We start from the raw sequence: 22,644 nt of genomic DNA, 5'->3' as shown, positions 1-22,644 counted from the left end.
TTCCCTAACATCAGATCTGCTTTTTCAGAGTGTTACTAATCATTCCCAGGAAATTTAGATTATACATTACATTACATTACATTTGGCATTTCCCTAGCAGCCCCTTAAAACCAAGCCAGTGTTTTTTCCAAATGCTTCTTGGGCAGTTTTGAGTTTGGCATCCATTTGCAAAGTGAATTGTGTGGATTTTGGAGAAGCAGGAGCTCGCCTCTCCTTCTTCAGATCATCACGTGGTCTTTCCTTCTCTGTCAGGCATTCAAGTTAATTATTTCCTGTTTCTCTGGGTCGGTTCCTCATCCCCCTTCCCGGGTCCCTCTACATTCCCCTCCACACATACAGGCTTGGCCATCGACAGGCAGCTCTGCAGTAAACCCATCTTTGTCTATCTGCCTGCCCTAGAGAACCCTCCAACAAGACCTTGGAATTGACCAGAGGGTAGCAATCTCAGAGCAAAAGTGTGTCATTACTGTAGAGCCAGAAGTTACTTTTACTTTAGTTCTCTTCTTTTTAGTATCATTCTTTGTAACTTACTGACCTTTTGTTCTTTTAGTCCCTGTGTGCTAAGGTACTGTGTGAGCCAATCTGCCCACTGTTGTTTTCTTTGTGCCTGCTTGGAATCTCTGGCATCAGTTATACCGTCACTCCTCTCAGGATTCCCACGTTGGGCTTGGCACTCCCAGCAAACTTGATCTGTTGTTCATGTAACACTGTTTCTGCTGCTGCCCCATCCCTTCCCATCAAGGCCAGAGTCTGCCCTCCTCCTAATGGTCTTTAACAGTTCAGGGTGCCAGACTGAGCTGAGCTGCACCCCAGAGAAGCTTCATGCAAGAAGCCACCCCACTCCTATGGTCTTTGCTTCCTTATCCCCGCTGCATTCCCAGAAATCTTCTCAAACTAACCTCTTACGGTCATCTGGCCTTAATTTCTCCAAATTCTTTATCCAATCCTGGCTGCAGTTTTGTCTTAAGTCTCTAATTCAGTCTTGTCTACTTTATTCATCAGCCTCTCCCCCCAGCCCCACCCCAGTTTTACTCTCTTCTTGGCTCCTCCCATGCAAACAACCTGAGCTCTTTACCATCTCCCACCTGGTGGACAGATCCTGGCTCTCAATTTCTGGCCCACTTACACGAACCCTACACGAACCATGTGTGCTCGTGTGGCATATGTACACATTCAATGTGGGGACAAGGGGCATAAAGACAAAATAGACTGCCCAGTGCTATTTGCGGGGCGAGGTGGGGGAGAGAGCCTGAGAGGTTCCCGGGAATTCCAGGTAGTGTGTTGAGCATATTTCACCTGTGACCAAATCTATATCATTTTCAAACACAGCTTAAACAAAGAAGAGCCTTGATGCTTATTGAGGACTTAGATAACTACTTCCCTGTTAAGAAGAGATTTTTAAAACTGTGTTTTCATTATGACTCCATCTCCATTTATTGATCAAGGGATTTCTTGCCTCACTTAACTCCATAATCTGTTGCTCAGATTAAGAAAATGTGAAAACTATTGTTTGGTAGCATGAGTACAGACTTTAAAGTGGCACCTTGGAGGCCAGATGATTCAGATACTATAATCCAAGAAAAGCAACTGATTGATCATGTAGAATGTTGTTTTTTTTATGCATCGCTTTCTTATGGACTGAGCATGCAGTGAAACGAATCAGGTTAAATGTTTTTAGATGTGCCATTATAGAAGCAAGAATTTATTAGTGTAGAAATACCCAACGGAAAGCACTAATATGAGATAGGAAATAATGCATGTAAAAAGCCCCAAATAAACAAACGTGTAAATCATTATTCAACACATTTCAAGCATCTATTATATTCTTTGTTAGGTAAAGAATGATGCTAGGTACAACTACTTCTCACTTATTAGCAGAAAAATGCCTCTTATGTTGGTATTTCCTTTCTTGCATTATCACTACCTAGTGTATAGCTGCGTATACATGCTTTTTTGGATGTATGAGAGATCTGTACATTCACTGTTTATCTTTTACCCTATACTTCACAACCTTGTGGGCCACTTTTATTGCTCATTAATTCTTCCTCCTAAGCGCTATCCAGGAAGGAAAAGAGGTGAACTTCAAGTCAGTCAGCCTTGCTTAGCTACAGAAGCAGTCAAATCTCAGTACAATGAATTTTAACGACCTGTCTAAATTCTTTTGTATCATTTAAGATTTTGTTCCACCCAAATGATTGAACAGGCCTAAAGCTGGGACAGCCTGAAGATTGTTATTTTGGATAATAGTTATTACACATAACATCTGTAATAACTATTAACATATGATATTCAATGTATTATATGTCTGTATATATGTCAGACAGTATCTGACCTGCCTTGGAAGATTTTGTAGTAAATTAAAGTGTAAAAGTATGTCTAAAGAGCAAAGGAAAGGGAACACTAATTTGCTCACTACTTATTACACGAGACTCCGAACTGTGAAGTTAACACTGCCTATCTCTTTTATAGTTTACAATTTCCCAGAAAAATAGAATAACATTTTATAGATGTGGAAACTGAGGCTCAGAGATATTCGGACCAGTCTGTTTGTAAGGAAAGCCCTGGCTAACAGTCTCCAACACACAAGCCCCTTACGAAGGATAGATTGCTCGCAGCTTTCACTAATCTATGCTGTCCACACTCAACATGGGTAATCGAAAGCTGACCCTGTATTCCTTTCAAAAATCTCCAAGGAACCTGGCTGCAGAGACTTCATGGATAACTCATTTCAACAGCCGGGAAACAAAATGCTTCCGTGGAATAAAAACAGCCTTTATTTCAGTGGGGTTTGAAAAAGCATCCACCCCAACACTTAACAAGAACTCTCACAGAACGGACAAGTCTTCAGACTGGGTTGTACAGATTACCAAGGAAATGGTGACAGCATTAGGGCGCCTTGGCCTAAGATGTTGAAGAGACGATGCAATGAACAGCTGCGGATTTCTGAGGCACAATTGCATGACACAGGAAGCCCAATCGTTGGCCATCCTCACTGAGGGCAGCTGCCGGGCTCGGGTTTGCTTCTGCAAACCTCGTCTCTCGCCCTCGACCAGGCGGCTGTCGCCAGCTGCCGCAGCGCCCGCAGCGGCCCGCGCCTGTCCGCCCCCGCGTGCCTGCCAAGGCCGACGCGGCCCGGATGCGATGGTGCGCTCCCCCCGACCCGCGCACGTGACGGGGGGGGGCAGTTTTCCTACCCCCTCCCCCTTCTCGAAATCCCGCCTTCCCCTGAGAGGCTGCGGCTTTCTATTGCGCCACTACTGAAATGACCGCCGTGCCAGCCAGTCAGAGTGAGACCCTTCAAGTAAGACCCGCCCCCAGTTGGTCCTCAGGTTCCTTCCCGCTCACACAGGAGTCACTTCCGAAGAGAGAGAACCGCCATGAAGAGAGAAGGGGGTGCCGCCCAACTCTGCTCCGACAGCCTCCCCGAGTCCCAGCAGCAAGACGGCAACCACGCACCCAACTTCTCCAGCCACAGCTCATGCCGCCGTCGCCAGCGGCGCCGACATGACAAGGCGCTGCATGCCCGCTAGGCCAGGTTTCCCCTCATCCCCAGCCCCGGGGTCGTCGCCCCCGCGCTGCCATCTGAGACCCGGTAGTACCGCCCCTGCTGCAGCGGGAAAGAGAACAAAGAGTCCTGGGGACAGGTACCGTGCAGAGGGCTGGACAAGGGGCCGGGTCGCGGGGGCAAGGGTATGAGGGAGGACTGCGGACGCCCGCTCTTTCAGTTCCCGCCATCCTCCGCGAGCTCAGGCCTTGGCGTTCCGGAGCCTGGCAAACCCCTGCCCCGCCTCCGCGCGGGGGCTTTTGGGACTTCGAGTTTCCTTTTCTGTAGTTGGGACGCAGTTCTCGGTCTAGTGACCACAGCCTGGGTGGCTACGGAGAACCCGCCTTAGGTAGACCGTGATTTTTGTCCTTTACGATAGCTGGACCCGGGGCCCTACCTGCGTAGTGCAGATTTAGGTGGTTTTTTTGTACGTTGCAGTTCTGATCGTAGTAGCTTAACAGTATAAATCTTCTTTAAATTGTGGGTGAAATTATGTACGATGTGATGAGGGGAACCCTTCCACGAATTACTTTATAGTCCAGTATGCACGATAATTCATACTTAACATGCAGATTTGGAATGTGATATGTTTTTTCCCTCAGTTAACTTTCCGCCTCTCCAAGAGGCTAGGTTTTTTGTGAAGATTTTGCGGGAGCTATGTAATAAGATGGGGAGTTTTGACATCCTCTGACAATAAAACATGTTTAAATTCTCTACGCACTTGGTACTGTCTTTTATTTTAAGTTTTAAAAAGCTTGTAACTTAAATGTAACAGTAAGTTTATCTTCTAATGTTGTGGTACAGGTCCACAAGCCCTTATCTTAATTGTAAAAGCCAGAATGGTATGAAAATCAGAAGTTTTCAATAAGTTTGGCACCACCTCTGACTTGGCAGCCAAACCTGACTAGAACTAATGGAAGGCTGTATATGGGCTTTATCGCATTAAGTGTGAATATTTGTAAGCTTTTACTGGAGAAATATTGGTGTGTTTGCTTCTGGGGTGCAGTGTCAGACCCCACTGGGGGCTTTATGTAATGCATCCAAGTTACCCCCTTTCTAAAATCCAGTAAATTCAAAAACACAAAATTCAAAAACACAAAAGTTTCAGATAAGGGCTTGTGAGCTGTTATATTTTTTAAAAGCTAGTTCTAATGGACATTTCTGTGCATATGAAATTAGAGAACTGTTCCTACTTGAAAGTTACGTTCATAGTTATTTTACAGATTTCTTGTATGTTTTACCCAAAACCATTTTTCCCTCTGGTGTATTACTCGAAAAGGAGCCTGGGATCTAATATTTTAGGAAAGATATAAAGTTACTTTTAGTAATTAATATAAAGCCTTATTTAGTATTGTTTTGAATTTGCTGCTGCTTAATCCTTTCCCATCTCTTTCCTTAACCAGTACAGAGGGCCTCATCCTTTCCTGATTTGCCGAACCTCTGGCATTTTTCGTTTATTCTCCTGTGGAACTAATTTTTTATATTTTATGAAAACAAATGCATAAATTCTTCCTTAGTTCGTCACTCATATTAATTTCATAACCAGTTAGCTTTTCTACCAACATTTCACATTGTGGACTCTCAGTAAACCATTAAAGAGGGGTGTTGCTCTTCTAACATGAACTGTGAAGCATACGAGGGACTTGGATTGTTTAAGCTTTCTCTGAGCATTCCAACCTCATAGTGAATAAATGTTTAGGGAAACTGGTAGTGTACTGCTTCTCTTTCAGTAAAATGAATACGTTTTAGCAGAATTTTGCCAGGAAGTTAATTTTTTGCTCTATGTATGATGACATTCCTCTTTACGCAGCTGACAAATAACTCTAAATACATCAATCCAAATACAAATTCTGGTAATATGGTTCACTTTGTGTTACGGTGCAGAAATCCTTAAAAATTAAAACAATTTGATTTTTGTAACTGTTCACTTTCTTCCTTTTCTCTTGTTTTGTGTTTTCCCTACGCGCAATGTGTTATTTTTGTAAATATCCTAAGAATTTTTAGGTAAAAATTAAGATTTTGAAATGATGGTTGTGAAGACTCATTTTAATTTCTGTTGTTTCCTAGTTTAACATCTTACCGTAGCATATAAAGAAGGTAGTGTAAGCTTGGCACTTGATCCCTTCTGCCTTTTGGCCAGCATGCCCTTCAACTCAGCTGCCTCCCCAGCTGGCCCCAAACACTGATATTGCCATTCTGCCACCTAATCTTGTTATGAGTCTGTTCAGGTTTTCCTCAGTTTTTATAATCTCCGTTATTCATTCAGCAAACATCTATTGAGCATTATTTTGTACCAGTCACTGGAGATACCAAGCAGTAGGATCAGATCCCCTCATGTAGCAGTAAGCTTTTCCTAGGAAGCACACTCAATTCCCTGGATCCGTACTCCAATCTTACCATTTTAGTACAATAGATTATATAAACCTCAGTCGTGCTGTTATAAATTTGCTCCTATAGGAAATAGTAAATTATATTTTCAGATTTTTGTAATCAGCTTAGCAAAGCATTATTGCCATTGTCAGAACTTGATTAAACCAGGTAGTGAAATCCAATCTATATCCTATAAATCTAGTATTCTTCCCTTAATCTGAATTATTGAGGTTTTAATGTTTGCTTATGTGATACCATATTAGTTATGCTTTTATTTTCAGGAAGCAGTCAATTATAGATTTCTTCAAACCAGCTCCAAAACAAGGTATGTATACTATTAATGCATTTCTTGTAGGATCTTTTGAAGAGGGAGATGGATTCAATTTTTAAATTTCTCTAAGCTCTTACTTGATTAAGCATAATGTTCAAGTTAAAAATATCATGAAGATGCAGTGTTTTTTACAAAGATAAGTTCTAAACATCATGAAGAAACTTTTTGCTGTTATTCTTCCTTACATTTAAAATATTCCAGTCAATAACGTTCATATTGCATACTATTTTGATTCTCTAATACAGTAACATTTTATAAATAGAGCCATGTGAGCTTATAAGATGTAGCAAAAGGGAGCTTTATGAAAGTAAGTTTATTAAATAAACCATGTCTTAATCCCCCCCATAAAATGTGTATCATCATCTAAATACTGACTTGGAAATTTTTGTGATAGCTTAGTATTTTAAATATTATTAATATAAATAAATATACAAAATGTAATAGTTTGTGTGATTTTTAATAACATGCAATTTGTGTTTTAATTGACTATTTAGACAGACATATGTTGGATTCTTCACAAAAATCAGACATCAAATATGGAGGAAGTGGATTGTCCATCACTGGGACAGAGCAGTTTGAAAGGAAACTATCCTCACCAAAAAAATCTAAACCCAAAAGGGTGCCATCAGAAAAGAGCACTATTTTAGAGGCTTTCATGAAAGGTGTAAAAGAGCACCATAAAGATCGTGGTATACCTGAGTCCCGTCGGCCTTGTGTGTCAATAGCCACCAAATATCCAAAGGCAGTTACAAAAGTCTATGTTCCCCCATATTGCTTGTCAAAGGAGATGAAGACACTGAAGAAAAAACATCGATCTCCAGAGAGAAGGAAGTCACTGTTCATTCATGAAAATAGCAGGGAGAAGAATGAGAGAGATCGAAATAAGACCAGTGCAGATTCTAAAAAGCAGGCCACAGTGACAGAAACTGACATCTTCAAGAACAGCTCTAGAAGTCTTAGCAGCAGGAGCAGCCTATCCAGGCACCACCCAGGAGAAAGTCCACTGGGGGCTAAATTCCAGTTGTCATTAGCTTCTTACTGCAGAGAAAGAGAACTAAAGAAGTTGAGAAGGGAGCAAATGGAGCAGAGAATCAACTCAGAAAATTCTTTCTCAGAAGCAAGCAATCTTTCCATAAAATCCTCTAGTATAGAAAGAAAATGTAAACCAAGGCAGGAACAAAGTAAACAGAATGACGTCACACCTGGAAAGAGTAATCTTTCAAACCTGGTATGTGTAATAATTACTGAATTAGCTTGGCTACTGTTTTATATTTAACATGCTAAATGTAAAAGTACTTAATATTTTTAACTGTTAACATCGTATTGGTATCTTTTGTTAAGGAAATACTGATACACAGTTTGTTTAAAACCTAATTTAATGGACAGTTTCCTCCAACTGTCCACAGGACTCAGTAGAGTAAGGGCAAGAGTGTTTCTTGCCCTTAATTTTTTCAGACCATGAACAAAGGCCTTTCTTAATCAAGAAAGTAAGCATTCTTTTTTTAGGCAAGTATAGTCATTTTTAAATTAGGCTGTGCTGAAGGGAGATACTTAAGGAATGGAAAATCTAAAACAGGAGGAAATATTTTAGAACAGTGGTTCTCAAAACGTGGTCCCTAGACTAACAATATCAGCATCACCTGGGAACTTAGAAATGCAAATTCTCAGGCCCTGCCCCAGACTCACTGAACCAGAAATTGGAGGTAAGAGTCCAGCAATCTGAAATTAACAAGCCTTCCAGATGATTCTGATGTACTTTAAAGTTTTGAGAATCACTGGTTTAGATCATATATAAGTCCTAAATAATTTTGAGATTGGGTCATAGACAACTTAGGTAATATTTAGAAAGCCATCCAAATACATATTAACATCATCATATTCTTCCTTGAGAATGTACCAAACCTAGATGAGCATAAAAGCTGACCCTCTCCCCTAGAAAGACGATAACCTCTGTTTCAAAGAACTTCTCTACAAACAGCAAATAAAGGAAGATCAGGTATCAGGAAAGGGCTATGTTGATAAGATGCTGTGAGATTTTAAAACCAGATAGACCAAAAAAGTAAACCAAACTATAACATTTTAGGAGGGAATGGAGAGTGTTGCCTTGTATATTGCTAGAAAATGTATTTGTAAACTCTAGGATTTGTTTGCAAGGAGTTTGGTGTCTTTACCAGTGAGATTTGCTAACAATCCTAAGATTTCAGTGTTTGGTTGTGCATCAGTACTCGAACTGAAGTCGTGAAGAGTCCATTATGTCCATTTTTCTTTAGAGATTTTATTTATTTATTAGAGAGCGCACAAGCGGGGAGGAGGACAGGCAGACTTCCCGCTCAGCTGGGAGCCTGACACAGGGCTCCATCCCAGGACCCTGAGATCAGGACCTGAGCCAAAATCAGATGCTTAACTGACTGAGCCACCCAAGCGCTCCTGAGTTATGTCCATTTAATTGGCAAATATTAGGCTTACTATTTCTTTATCAGAATAATGGTACAGTGCTTTAATATTCATCTTGAGGTAATATAAAGCTCTAAGTTTGTATTATGAAAACTGGCTTTATTTTTATAACTTTTTTACATTTTTATGGTACAAACGCCCTTCATTTTTATAAAATTTAAGAGTTTAAAATATTTTATTATAGAAGTTTGAATTTACCTCCAAATATAAGTGCTTGCTTTATTTGGTTTAGAAATCTGTGTTTAAATGTTACAAAGAAAAGTTCATAATCTTTACTGGCCCCAATTCCTAATTAATTTTTTCTCATTTTGCTAATAGGAAAATGGACATTTCTCAAGGAAAAGATCCTCTTCTGATTCATGGGAACCTGCTTCAGGTAGAATCAAAATTAATTTGTTAATTTTTAAATAGAATTGTACCACAGTGGTACTTTTTTAAAACAAATTTGTTTAAATGTGCAATTTCCGTTCTAGAGGGAAATTGAATGTCTCAGATTAGTTGAGAGTTTGGTTAAATTATATTTAAAAAGACTAGTCCTTGAATTAGTGTGCATAAACTGTAGTTTGTCTTGACTTTTTTGCCTTTTTCAAAAGTTCCTAGCAACATGTTACTCATTTTGGTATTCAGTGTTCTACTACTGAATCTTGGCTACAATAAGAAGCATAATCTTATATTATTGGAATTGTGGACTATCTGAGATCTTGGTATTATAGATGCTTTACATAAGATTGAAACTGTTATCATGATCCAAAACAGTGTTTCCTAATATTTCAAGTCCAAAGATAACCTTTTTAATATCAAATTTCAAGGACACCTACGTGATATTGATTTGTACTTTTAGTATCTATTGGTTGAGGAAATACATAATAACAAATAGCTACTGTTAATTCAGTAATTCTTACAGTATCTTTATCTTTTTTTAACTAGAAAATAGAACAGTGTAAAAGTCAAACATTGCAGAAATTTATAACACAGAAAATGAAAGGCTCTTAGAAATAACAACTGCTAATAGTCTGATGTGTCAGATTTTTTTCTGCCATGATCGCAAACTTTGAAAAATGGATTTTACAAATTTCCACACTCAGAGACAGCGGACATAATGATAATAGCCAACATTTATTGAACAGTTACTGTGTGCCATGCCCTCTTTGTGTGCTTTTAATTCATTTGATCTTCATATCCTTATGATTACTTTTAAAGATGGAAAAACAGAGGTACAGAGAGACAGATGTGACTCCTTGTTCTTCAGGTTTCATGTAAAACTCTGTTTTTTATATATTCTAGAGGTGCATTGCATTTTGACCAGGCGATTTCAAGTGTTAAAATCAATGTTTAGCCAAGGTTGAAACCATAGTTTACCATCATAGAGGGAGCTTCTAGATATAAGAATAAATTTGAAGTTTTTTGTGGTCTTTAAAATTTTTATTTAATTTTTACAATGTTGATTTTAGTGATCAAATTCCTTTGAATTTTGACATGAAGTACAAGAACAATAATTTCTCAGCCACAAGATTGTTCCTGTACTCACTGTATTACACATTTGTAGTAATAAGTGATCAATTTGCAGTGAGGTGAATGGAAGAACAAAATATTTTTAGTATAAAATATTTTGCTCTGCCAGCATAAAGGGCTGCTGGTGGTGATGTTGCCACCAGGCTCTTCAGCTTTTTTTTCTCTAGTAATAACTAAGATAAAAATTCTCTTCAGTTCATAGGTTTGCAGATTTCATCAGTGGTGACTGTAATGTAGTTTCATTTATATAGTTCCACATACTGCAGCTTTTGAACAGTGCTTGAAGAAGATGCTTTCTGGGTGCCTGGGTGGCTCAGTCAGTTAAGCATCTGCCTTCGGCTCAGGTCATGATCCTGGAGTCCCAGGATCGAGTCCACATTGGGCTCCCTGCTTAGCAGGGAGTCTGCTTCTCCCTCTGACCCTCCCCTCCCTCGTGCTTTCTCTCTCTCTCATATAAATAAATAAAATCTTAAAAAGAGAAAGACATTTTCTGCATATTTTTGTAAGCAGATTTAAGAGGTTGCCTTCACTTATATTTTTATTTCTAATATTTTTGCATGTTCATAATCATTTTTAGTTATGGTATTGTACTTTTTAATAAATACACATTTATGCTGCATTTCAGTGTCAACAGAATATAAAGGACATAGGGGGCTTTTTCACTAGATAACCTGAAGAATGCTTATCTTTATCTGATAGTGAATAGATCTTAATAATCCAAATATGCTGTCTTGTTCATATTACTGCTATTATACTTCTCAGTTGTGATCGTGATGTACATAATCACATACAAGTTAGAGGATTTCAGAAATGTTGATCAAGTCATTCAGCTCTTTAGTCTTCCAGAATCCTGTCCTTAGGCTGCATTCTGAGGTCCAATTAATCCATCCCTTGTTTAGTCTATAATTTATTAGTAACCAATCTCCTGTTAATGACAGTTGGATTTTTACTTGTTTTCTATTTACAAATTCAGTCCCTGTCTTATCTATTTTATATATTAACAGATATTGGAAATGTTCTTAAACAGTCTACAGTTTATACAAGCGATGCAAAAAGAATTATGCAGTTAACCCACTGCTTTAGAGAGCTTGCAAAAGGGGAGCCTACCTACAGTACCAGTTCAACCGCCTCTAATTCTAGATGTCAAAAGCTCTTAATAAGCTGATTTTTCCTAAACTTTGCCCATAAAGTTTTTTTCTCCTCCTGTTCCGGAATTGAAGACCTGAACAAATCAGAAATTCCTGAACAAATCAGAAATTTCTCCTCATTTCTAGCTGTATATAAATTAACTTCTCTAGGAAATGGAACAGAACTCAAACTGGCAGCTCTGTAGCTGTCTTTTTTTGAAATTCCGAACTTAAAAGAATCAGTGTAAGTCTACCCCAAGTCTTTTTCTTAGTTACTTGATTTTTCATCTTTACTATAAAGGACCCTGTCCTTTTTTACAAGACATTTAACCCCAGCAAGGTGAGTGTGGATGGAATGATTTCTTCAGGTAGTAGGAACTATCTGTAGAAAAATGGAGATAGAAGCATTTGTTTATTGGTTTTTCATGTTTATAAATGGAATTTTTCAGATTATATGCTGATCAAGCTATCCAAAAAGTTGCTTACCTCTTGAGTTATTTCGTTGTTGTTTTAATCAAATTGTTGAGGATTTGAAGACATCTGCCCTTATGCAAAGAGAAACTTGATTTGGGGAATACCGATTATATAAATAGTAATCTTTAATGATTAATGGGTTTTAGTTAATGATACATCACATTTTTAAACAGAGTAAGAAAAAAAAATTTTTTTAAGATTTTTTAAAATTTATTTTGACAGAGAGAGAGGCAGTGAGAGAGGGAACACCAGCAGGGGGAGTGAGAGAGGGAGAAGCAGGCTTCCCGCTGAGCAGGGAGCCCTACTCGGGGCTCAATCCCAGAATGCTAAGATCATGACCTGAGCTGAAGGCAGACGCTTAACGACTGAGCCACCCAGGTGCCCCACAATAAGAAAATTTTTAAACCTGGTTAACTCAAATATATGTGGTTTATTAAAGTTCTCCTGGATGGAAAACCTAGGTGGCTTAAAACAATAGAAATTTATTTTCTCATGGTTCTAGAAGCTAGAAATCCAAAATTAAGGTTATCAACAGAGCCATGCTCTCTCTAAACAATTCTAGAAGAGAATCCTTCTTTGCCTCTTCTAGCTTCTGGTGTTTGCCTACAATTCTTGGCATTCCTTCACTTGGAGATGCATCACTACTGTCATATGGCATCTTTTCCCTGCCTGTGTGTGTGGTTTTATTTAAGATTTTATTTACTTGAGAGAGAGAAAGCGGGCACACAAGTGGGGGAAGGGGCCGAGGGAGAGGGAGAAGCAGACTCCCCAGTGAGGAGGGAGCCCCATGCAGGGCTCAGTTCTGGGACCCTGAGATCATGACCTGGGCCGAAAGCACCTCTTCCCTGTGTGTTTTCACATCATCTTCCCTCTTCAAGTTGGTCTCCATGTCCAAATTTCCCCTTTTGAAGAAAGCCAAAGAGAAAGGTACTTAGGTTCAATTAAAATGCCAGCCTGCTCTACCCAGAGAAGTACATTTTGTGAGAACCAATGGAAAGGAGACAGAGTTGCTGTAGTACATTCCCTATGAATTCATGACATGATAGTGTAAAAAAGATAAAAGACCTCAAGACTGCATATTTCCCATTTTTCTAAGGACACCAGTCATAACTGGATTAGGACCCACCTTAATGACTTTATTTTAAATTGACTACTCCTGTAAAGACCCTATTTCTAATTAAAGTCACATTCTGAGATTCTGGGAGTTGTAGCTCCCAAAATGATAAGTTGAAGTTGAACCACAACTCATAACACAGCTCAAGACTAGAAGGATACACAGGAAGGAATAAACAGTTAAACACTGGGGAGAAAGATTTGGGTGGATTTTTTTTAATTGAGAAATTAAAATTTGTCTGTCTTCAACTAGTTGTTATTGTATATATATTTTAAGGTGTTATAAATTTAGATGTAGAGTATTACATTTCTGAAATCAGGTCATCCTTGGTCTAAGAAAGAATATATGAACTTTGAGGGAATTGCCTTTGCAGTCCTTGCCATGATAACAGATATGCAGCTTTTGTGTTTTGGGGAGCAACACCTTAAATTTTGTTTGGATAGTAAACTTTTAATAGCTTTAGAATGAAAATGAGCATTGTCATTAGCTTTAAGTTAGGATACCAGTATTTTATTAGTTAATAAATAAATGGTACTATTAACTCTTTTTCCTAATCCCACGTATATTGAATGATCTCACCCTAAACTTTTACAATTTAAACATTTTGTCAGAGTGTTCTAGACACTCACTGAATAAACTTTACTAAGATAAGAAAATATACTTTTCACTAATTTGGCAAAAATTAAATTTTAGCAGGGTCTAAGCAGAATAAGTTCCCTGACAAAAGAAAAAGGAACTCTGTGGACTCAGATCTGAAAAGCACAAGAGAATCTATAATGCCAAAAGTAAAAGAGTCCTTCCTTGAGAAGCGTCCTGACGGACCACATCAGAGAGAGAAATTTATAAAACATATTGCACTGAAGACACCTGGGGATGTATTGCGCTTGGAAGATATATCCAAGGAACCCAGTGAAGAAATTGATCGCTCCTCTGGAGGCTTGGCACCTTCAAATTCTGGCCACCATTCTTCCAGGAATAGTGACCAAATCCGTGTGGCAAGTACCAAAGAGACTAAGATGCAGAAACCCCACTTATCTTTACCTCAGGAAAAGTCTGCAGTTAAAAAAGCTAGCAACCTTCAGAAAAATAAAACTGCTAGCTCTGTGGCATCAAAGGAGACAAAACTTCTACCTTTACTCTCCCATGTTCCAAGTGCTGGTTCCTCCCGGGTACCATTAAATGCTAAAAATTGCACTCTTCCAGTTCCTAAAAAAGAAAAAGAACGTTCCTCATCTAAAGAATGTTCTGGGCATTCTACAGAGTCCTCCAAACACAAGGAACACAAAGCAAAGACTGATAAAGCTGATTCTAATGTATCTTCAGGGAAAATTTCTGGGGGATCTTTGCGTTCAGAATATGGCACTCCTACAAAGTCTCCCCCAGCTGCTTTGGAAGTTGTGCCATGTATCCCAAGCCCTACAGCACCTTCAGATAAAGCCCCTTCAGATAAAGAGAGTTCAGGAAATTCCAATGCAGGTAGCAATGCACTGAAAAGAAAACTAAGGGGTGATTTTGATAGTGATGAAGAAAGTTTAGGTTACAACCTAGACAGTGATGAGGAAGAGGAAACATTAAAATCACTGGAAGAAATAATGGCTTTGAACTTCAATCAGACTTCTGCAACTACAGGAAAGCCTCCTGCTCTTTCCAAGGGGCTTAGATCTCAGTCATCAGACTATACAGTAAGTAGTTTTGTGACATTTATCTTTACTTGAAGAGGGGAAGATGGATTGATTAGTGAAAGAGGGATAAATTGATAGAACTTATTTGAAAACTTAGTATTTTTTATGATTCATAATTGGACTGAAACTGGTATAGTTCTTGTTTGGTTAATGGGTTTCCCATATCTTTAGTTTTATTACTATAAATCAGTGGTCTCCAAACTTTTTTGATCACACACACTTCTGTTAGTAAAAAATTTTTAAGCATGTACTCCAATATATATGTGTACTTATAGATTATATACATGTACCACTATACTACTGTGTACTTTCTATAAAGCATATGCAAAAACAGAATTTAAAAGGAAGAAGAAAAAAGTATTTTCCTATAGAAGTTATATAGAAGTTACTATAGACTAAGTTCTACTGGAGTTTCTGTAGACGTTCCATATAAATAGAAGTTCTATTATTTTCTTCCTGCACCCCAATGGATCACCTTGCACACCCCCTGCTTTGGAGACCACTGCTGTAAATGAAGGTAGAGTGTAGAAATGTTGTTAATTGTGGTGTGCAATTTTATTTATAAAGTGCTTCATTCTATCTTGGGAATAAGCTGCATTAAATTCTAATATGTCTGTAAAATTTGGTGGGGAAGGTGTTAATGTTCCATGGTAACACCTAAAAATTAGTTTGAATCCATTAAAATAGAATTTAAAAATAAAGATAGGGTAGCCATGGAGCCCTTGGGTGTTTGCAGTCAGTTCTTAAGGCTGGCAGGGTTTTATAAGTAGTGCCTTTCCTAATAAGTGGTAAAAATCAAATTGCCTGCAGTACAAAATACTAGATTTAAAGCATGATGATGAAAATTCTCTAAGATAGGTATCCTCCTGGCCTAGGTTATTGACAGAAAATATTATTTAGTACTCTGAATAACTTAAAACAACCCAATTCTTCTACTAAGATATGTTACAAAGTATTCCTAAATTTTCTTCTTGTTTTAGGAACATGTTCATAGTGGGACGTATACAAATACTTTGGAACGTCTAGTGAAGGAGATGGAAGACACTCAAAGGTTAGTTAGCATCATGACTACCTTGCTGAATTTAACATACTGCTTGTTTGTGTAGCTGGCTTTTAATTTTCCTTTAAAAATTATGAGAAATTAGCATACATTTTGTGCTAATACTACTATAACAGTTTTACTGGCAGCTTTGTTAGAAATAAAGTGTTCCTGGGGCGCCTGGGTGGCACAGCGGTTAAGCATCTGCCTTCGGCTCAGGGCGTGATCCCGGCGTTATGGGATCGAGCCCCACATCGGGCTCCTCCGCTATGAGCCTGCTGCTTCCTCTCCCACTCCCCCTGCTTGTGTTCCCTCTCTCGCTCGCTGTCTCTGTCTCTGTCGAATAAATAAATAAAATCTTTAAAAAAAAAAAAAAAAGAAATAAAGTGTTCCTGTTCACAGGCTGGGTCAGAAGATCAGGTTTTTATGGTTTACTGCATTACTGTAGTAACACAAATTCTTTTCTGCTTACCACAACCAGAATCTAACTGGTAGCTGAAATTCTTGATCAAAAGTATGGGCAGAATTTTTTGTGTGTTTTTTTTATTGTGATAAAATATATAGAATTTACCATTCTAATCATTTTTAAATGTGCAGTTCGGTGGCATTAAGTACATTCACATTGTTGTGCAACCATCACCACCATCCGTCTTCAAAACTTTTTTTCAGCTTCCCTAACTGAAATATCATACTCATTAAATAACTTCCCATCCTCCCCTTCCCCCAGCCATTGGCAGCTACCCTTCTACTTTCTGTCTCTATGAAATTAACTATTCTAGGTACCTCATATAAATGAAATCATGCAGTATTTGTCCATTTATACTGACTTATTTAGCATAGCATCTTTAAGGTTTGTCCATGTTGTAGCATGGGTCAAAATTTCCTTCGTTTTTAAGGCTAAATAGTACTCTGTTGTATGTATATACCACATTTTATTTATCCATTCATCATTTGATGGACACGTGGGTTGCTTCTACTTTTGGCTATTGGAAATATTGCTACTGTGAACAGGGGTGTACAAATATCTCTTCAAGTCCCCACTCAGTTCTTTTGTGTTGGGTATATACCGAGGAGCGGAACTGCTGGATCATACAGTGATTCTATACATAAATCTTTGCGGAACTGCTGTACTGTCTTCCATGGCTGCACCATTTTACATTTCCACCAGCAGTGCACAAGGATTCCAGTTTTTCCACATCCTCACCCAACACTTGATATTTTCTGGTTTTTTGATAATAGCCATCCTAGCAAGTATGAAGTGTACCTCATTATGGTTTCGATTTTCACTTTCCTAATGACTAATGATTTTGAGCATCTTTTCATGTCCTTGTTGGCCATTTGTATAGCTTCTTTGGAGAAATGTCTATTCAGATCCTTTGCCCTTTTTTTTTTTTTTTAAGATTTTATTGATTTATTTGAGAGAGAGAGCACAAAAGGGGGAAGGGGCAGAGGGAGAAGGAGAAGCAGAGTCCCTGCTGAGCAGGGAGCCCGATGTGGGGCTCGATCCCAGGTCCGCAGGATCATCATCTGAGCCGAAGGCAGACACTTAATCGACTGAACCATCCAGGTGCTCCTTGCCCATTTTTTAATTGAGTTGTTCAGGGTTTTTTGTTTGCATAGATAGAATTTTTTTTAAACATTCTTATGTTCATATAGACCAAATTTTGAAACCAGCATAATCACACATGGTATTTCTACATCAAGTTACTCTTGAGGAAGAAGTTTAGAATTGTTTCTCTCTCATTCTGGCTCTGGCTCTGGCTCTTTCTCTTTCTCTCTCTCTCTCACACACACACACAGAAATCAAAAAGTTTGAGGATCATAATGGACCTAATAAAATCTGTGTCACTAGTTGTAAACTGCTTTTGCTAATGAGGGGAAAAATATCTTCCTTACTTAAGGAATATCCTCAAAACTAGCCCAGACAACTTAACTAAAAGCTCAACTGACTTGGGGCTCCTGGGTGGCTCAATTGGTTAAGTGTCTGACTTTGGCTTAGGTCATGATCTTGGGGTCCTGGGATTGGATCCCCATATCGGGCCCCCCGCTCAGCAGGGAGTCTCCTTGTCCCTCTCCCTCTGCCAGTCCCCCTGCTTGTGCTCTCTCTCTCTCAAATAAATAATAAAATCTTTTTTTTTTTTTAAGATTTTATTTATTCATTCGACAGAGATAGAGACAGCCAGCGAGAGAGGGAACACAAGCAGGGGGAGTGGGAGAGGAAGAAGCAGGCTCATAGCGGAAGAGCCTGATGTGGGGCTCGATCCCAGAACGCTGGGATCATGCCCTGAGCCGAAGGCAGACGCTTAACCGCTATGCCACCCAGGCGCCCCTCAAATAAATAATAAAATCTTAAAAAAAAAAATGCTCAACTGATTTGAAGTTGGTATATATGTGTCTCAAACTTGATATATGAGTTAGCTAACCATAGGAAATACAATTAGTCAGACATGTTCCCCTTTCTAAATTTAGAGAAATTGTTTCTATTGTAAAATTTTTTAAACATTTTATGAATTCATGTGATTTGTAATGTCAGATCTGAAGTTGTTTATTTAAAATGAATACTGCACGGACCAGAGGCAGACATGCTAGTTTGATCTGATAATTGACTTTTCTGTATTGATAGAGCAAATACGTTTACCTGGTCCCTTACTGTTGTATTATACTCATCTACTGTGGGGCCGGAGGTAGGAATAAGGACCTGGGTTAAAATAACTTAAGGACTCCAGGGGCGCCTGGGTGGCACAGTCGTTAAGCGTCTGCCTTCGGCTCAGGGTGTGATCCCAGCGTTCTGGGATCGAGCCCCACATCAGGCTCCTCCGCTAGGAGCCTGCTTCTTCTTCTCCCACTCCCCCTGCTTGTGTTCCCTCTCTCTCTGGCTGTTTGTCAAATAAAAAAATAAAATCTTAAAAAAATAAAAAATAAAATAACTTAAGGACTCCAGAGCTAGACTCTCTGGCTCTGAATCCCAGCTCCTTGCATTGTGAGCTTGAGCAAGTTAGCATTCCTAATGTCTGTTTCCTCATCTGTAAAATGGGTAATAGTAAACTACCTCTTTTGAGGGTTGAAAGATTTAATACATAAAGTTCTCAGTACAGTGCCTGTCCCATAATAAAGGTTCAGTGTTAGGTATTGTGATGATAATGATGATGACAATGATAATGATTACTGCTATTAGAAAGCCTAATTAATATTATCAGGATGTTGGTCTACTGGAGTCAAATGAGCATTAAAGATTCAGGGGATAATCAGATTATTCTTTGCCATTTTTCCTTCCCCTTTCTCTAAATGAGTTGGATATCATTCTTGAAGTCCTAGCTATAAAGAAATATCCAAGTCTTCTGATGCGAAGGAACCCTATTCTAATATCATACCAGTAGCTGGGTAAAAGTCTGTTATACATCATGATGTTTGGGAAGACATAATTTGACCTGTAGCGTGCAACAAAGTTTGTCATATAACAAGGTACTTATTAATAAGAGGTTGGGTTTTTTGGGGGGTTTGTTTTGGGTTTTGGTGCTGCTTTTAGACATAAAGATTATTTTTAGAGTAAACCATTTTCTTACAACTTTCTTTCAATTCTCAGACTAGATGAATTGCAGAAGCAACTGCAGGAAGACATAAGGCAGGGCCGAGGTATTAAATCCCCCATTAGAATTGGAGATGAAGACAGTACAGATGATGAGGATGGCCTCTTAGAAGAGCACAGGTACAGCATTTTTCGTAATGTATACCCTATTAAGTTTATATTTTTTAATTTTGTTCTTGTGAAATAAATGAACCATTGATGGTTATGTACTTAACGAGTAATCTATGATGGTTTTCTTTTCTTTTCTTTTTTTTTTTTAAATGATTTTTTATTATATTATGTTAGTCACCATACACTATGATGGTTTTCTAATCCATCTGTGATGGATTTGAAGGACAAATGTTATGGCCAAGTTACATCTTTTTTCTCCTGGTTATTGTTTCTTTTCACGTAGACCCATTTATTGGCTTTGGACTAACTACTAGCAAAAACTGGGAGGAACAAAACACATGTTCTCATGCAGTCTTCTTATCTGGGGTTAACAATGGTCCTAAGAAGAGTTTTCTTTGCACCCAACCTTTAAACACAAAACCATATGAAATATAACTATTTGGTATTCAATAACTGTTTTTATTCCAGGGAATTTCTAAAGAAATTTTCAGTTACAATTGATGCTATTCCTGATCATCACCCAGGTGAAGAAATATTTAATTTCCTCAATTCCGGAAAAATTTTCAATCAGTATACCTTGGATTTAAGAGACTCTGGTTTTATAGGACAGAGTGCTGTAGAAAAGCTTATTCTTAAGTAAGTAGAAAAATAGAAGAACATTTTACTTTTTCTTATATAAAAATTACCCTGAAAGATTTCTAACTGATGTAATCTTCTATAAGGTTAATTTCTATTATGATGTATCCAGTTTCCTAATCCTTCTTATTACTATTGTTTTTGTGTTTATTATTTAACTATAGGAAGCAGTGTAAGATAGTTGCTTGGCGTATTACATGCCTTTATTAGTTAGGATTAAGATCAGAATATAATAACAGTGACTGTCAAAATAATAGGGGCTTAAAACAAGAAGTATAGTTCATTCTTCTGTGAAAGAAGTGCAGAGGTAGGAAGTCCAGGGCTGGTGTTTCCCATATAATCTTTTTCTCCACCATCCTAAGTACCTGGTTGCTTCAGGTGCTACTGGTATTCCAGCCCTTTAATTTCAAATTCCCAGAAATCCCACACATTTCTACTTATGGTTAGTTGGGTAGAACTTGGTCAACATGACCACATCTAGTCACAAGGAAGGCTGAGAAATGGTTTTTATTTCAGGCAGAGCTAGTGTACCCAGCTAAATAAAAGTCAGCGTTCAGTTACCAAGAGGAAAGGCAAGAATAGATGTTGGGATGGGCAACTAGCAGTCTATACTACAGTGCCCAGATTGGTCTAATTTCTCTCAGTACATGATATCTCAGATCCAGAGCGATCACATTAATTCTGGTGCTGAGTTTTATGGAAGTACAAACCCAAGATGGCAAAAGTAGACAGTGCCCTGAGACTTAGTAGGAGCCTTTTCAACACTGCCAGCTAATGTAAGTTTATCCACCAGATAAATCTGGAGACAGACCAACAGACTGGATCAGCTTTAAGCCATCACTTGAATTTCCTTTATGAGTAACCCATCCATAGTAGAGTCGAGTCCACCTCCAGCGGTGTGCTTGCTCATATTTCCCTGATTATGTCAGATGTGGTGGTAGAAGTTTCTTACCATTGATTTCATTTTATTTTTTCAGATCAGGAAAAACAGATCAGATTTTTTTGACAACACAAGGCTTTCTTACCTCTGCTTATCACTATGTCCAGTGTCCTGTACCTGTGTTAAAGTGGCTGTTTCGGGTAAGAGAAATGTTTGGGGAATATAGTTGTCTTCTGCATTTCCAGTCAAAAACAAACTTAAAATATCATATTTGCATATTACTAGAGAAAAAAAATAGCACATCAAACCCATGATTTCAGCGGGTTAAAATGAGGCAAAAGAGTCCATGTGAAGAGATGATGAAGGAAATGCTAATGCAGATCACGCGCGGGATAGTAGTGTTAATTGTGTCTAAGACATTTCATCCCACTGGTAAATCACTCTCATGGTTAGTTTTAGAAGCGTTCTTCTCATTCTTACGTTACCTATTTTTTTGGGAGGGGATGGGGGCTTTGTGGAGTTTTTTAAAGTATTTTTTTCTCCTATTTTTATGGAGATTCTTGAATATATATTTTTAGGATTTGACTGGTACACTAATATTTTCCCATGTGTGTGTGTACACAACCAGATGTTTCTCTTCCCCAATAATGTTTAATTCTTAAATCCACTTAATTATCTAAATTTTTGTATTATCTGCACAGTAATTTTATAAATACCAGTGGTATCGAAAAATAGGACTATTGTATGAAGTGAGAAGTGGGAAAAACAGAATGAGTGTCTTTTTTTTTTAAGACAAATTTTTTTTTTTTTTTTTTAGATTTTATTTATTTATTCGACAGAGATAGAGACAGCCAGCAAGAGAGGGAACACAAGCAGGGGGAGTGGGAGAGGAAGAAGCAGGCTCATAGCAGAGGAGCCTGATGTGGGGCTCGATCCCATAACGCTGGGACCACGCCCTGAGCTGAAGGCAGACGCTTAACCACTGTGCCACCCAGGCACCCCACAAAATTTTTTTTTTTTAAGAGTTTTTATTTATTTGACAGAGAGAGACAGCCAGCGAGAGAGGGAACACAAGCAGGGGGAGTGGGAGAGGAAGAAGCAGGCTTCCAGCGGACGAGCCTGATGTGGGGCTCGATACCAGAACGCTGGGATCACGCCCTGAGCCGAAGGCAGATGCTTAACGACTGAGCCACCCAGGCGCCCCAGAATGAGTGTCTTTAAGTGGGCTTTAAGATAGCCTTTCAAACAATCTCATATTTGGCAAGAACTAGATATTCCAATATAGCCTTTTATTCATTTTTTTCATATCGCTGGCATTTTTTGAGTGCCAGCTGTGCCAGGTATTAGAACAGCAACAAAAAAATCCACATTTCTGATCTCATGAAAGCCACATTCTAGTACTGTAGAGGAGATAGACAGTAAATGGGTATGTGTGTGAGAGCATATTTGGATATATATTATGTCAGATGGTAAGTGCTAAGAAGAAATAGTAGATCAGGGTAGATACAGAGAAGAATCAGGGTTGGGGATAAAAGCTTGCGTTTTTGGAAAGAAAAAAATATAATGATGAGGGTTTACTGGTAAGGTGAGGTCTGAGTAAAGATCTGAGAAGAAAGTAACGGAGTGAACCTTGCCACTATGTGATAAAAGAGCATTCTAGGCAGAGAAAATAGCAGGCAGTGCAGACTGTGGGGCAGGAGTGTTTATTTCCAGTGGTTAGGAGCTCACTACTTTGACCCCAGTAAATTTTTTTTAAAACAGTCCTAATCAAATCAAAACTTGCT

The 22,644-nt window shown here is 38.6% G+C and overlaps 1 protein-coding gene across 2 annotated transcripts in view; it reads left to right on the top strand.

Moving 5' to 3' along the window:
- The first annotated feature begins 2,757 nt into the window (after positions 1-2,757).
- The window catches only part of SLF2 (SMC5-SMC6 complex localization factor 2), a 48,221-nt gene continuing 28,334 nt past the window's right edge, over positions 2,758-22,644 (top strand). For both annotated transcript variants that reach the window (XR_005833214.1, XM_008707210.2), the window contains exons 1-9: positions 2,758-3,644; positions 6,196-6,239; positions 6,740-7,473; positions 9,018-9,075; positions 13,620-14,608; positions 15,589-15,659; positions 19,231-19,353; positions 19,813-19,980; positions 20,958-21,060. Coding sequence is in view for 1 of the 2 variants with exons in the window: in XM_008707210.2 (XP_008705432.1) it covers positions 3,505-3,644; positions 6,196-6,239; positions 6,740-7,473; positions 9,018-9,075; positions 13,620-14,608; positions 15,589-15,659; positions 19,231-19,353; positions 19,813-19,980; positions 20,958-21,060 (2,430 nt within the window). In the remaining variant the exon portion in view is untranslated. The remainder of the gene's footprint in view (positions 3,645-6,195; positions 6,240-6,739; positions 7,474-9,017; positions 9,076-13,619; positions 14,609-15,588; positions 15,660-19,230; positions 19,354-19,812; positions 19,981-20,957; positions 21,061-22,644) is intronic.

Source organism: Ursus maritimus, unplaced genomic scaffold, assembly GCF_017311325.1.
Source record: "Ursus maritimus isolate PB19 unplaced genomic scaffold, ASM1731132v1 scaffold_7, whole genome shotgun sequence".
Classification (NCBI taxonomy): domain Eukaryota; kingdom Metazoa; phylum Chordata; class Mammalia; order Carnivora; family Ursidae; genus Ursus; species Ursus maritimus.
Note: the sequence above shows the minus strand (reverse complement) of the source record. Positions and strands in the feature narration are given on the sequence as shown.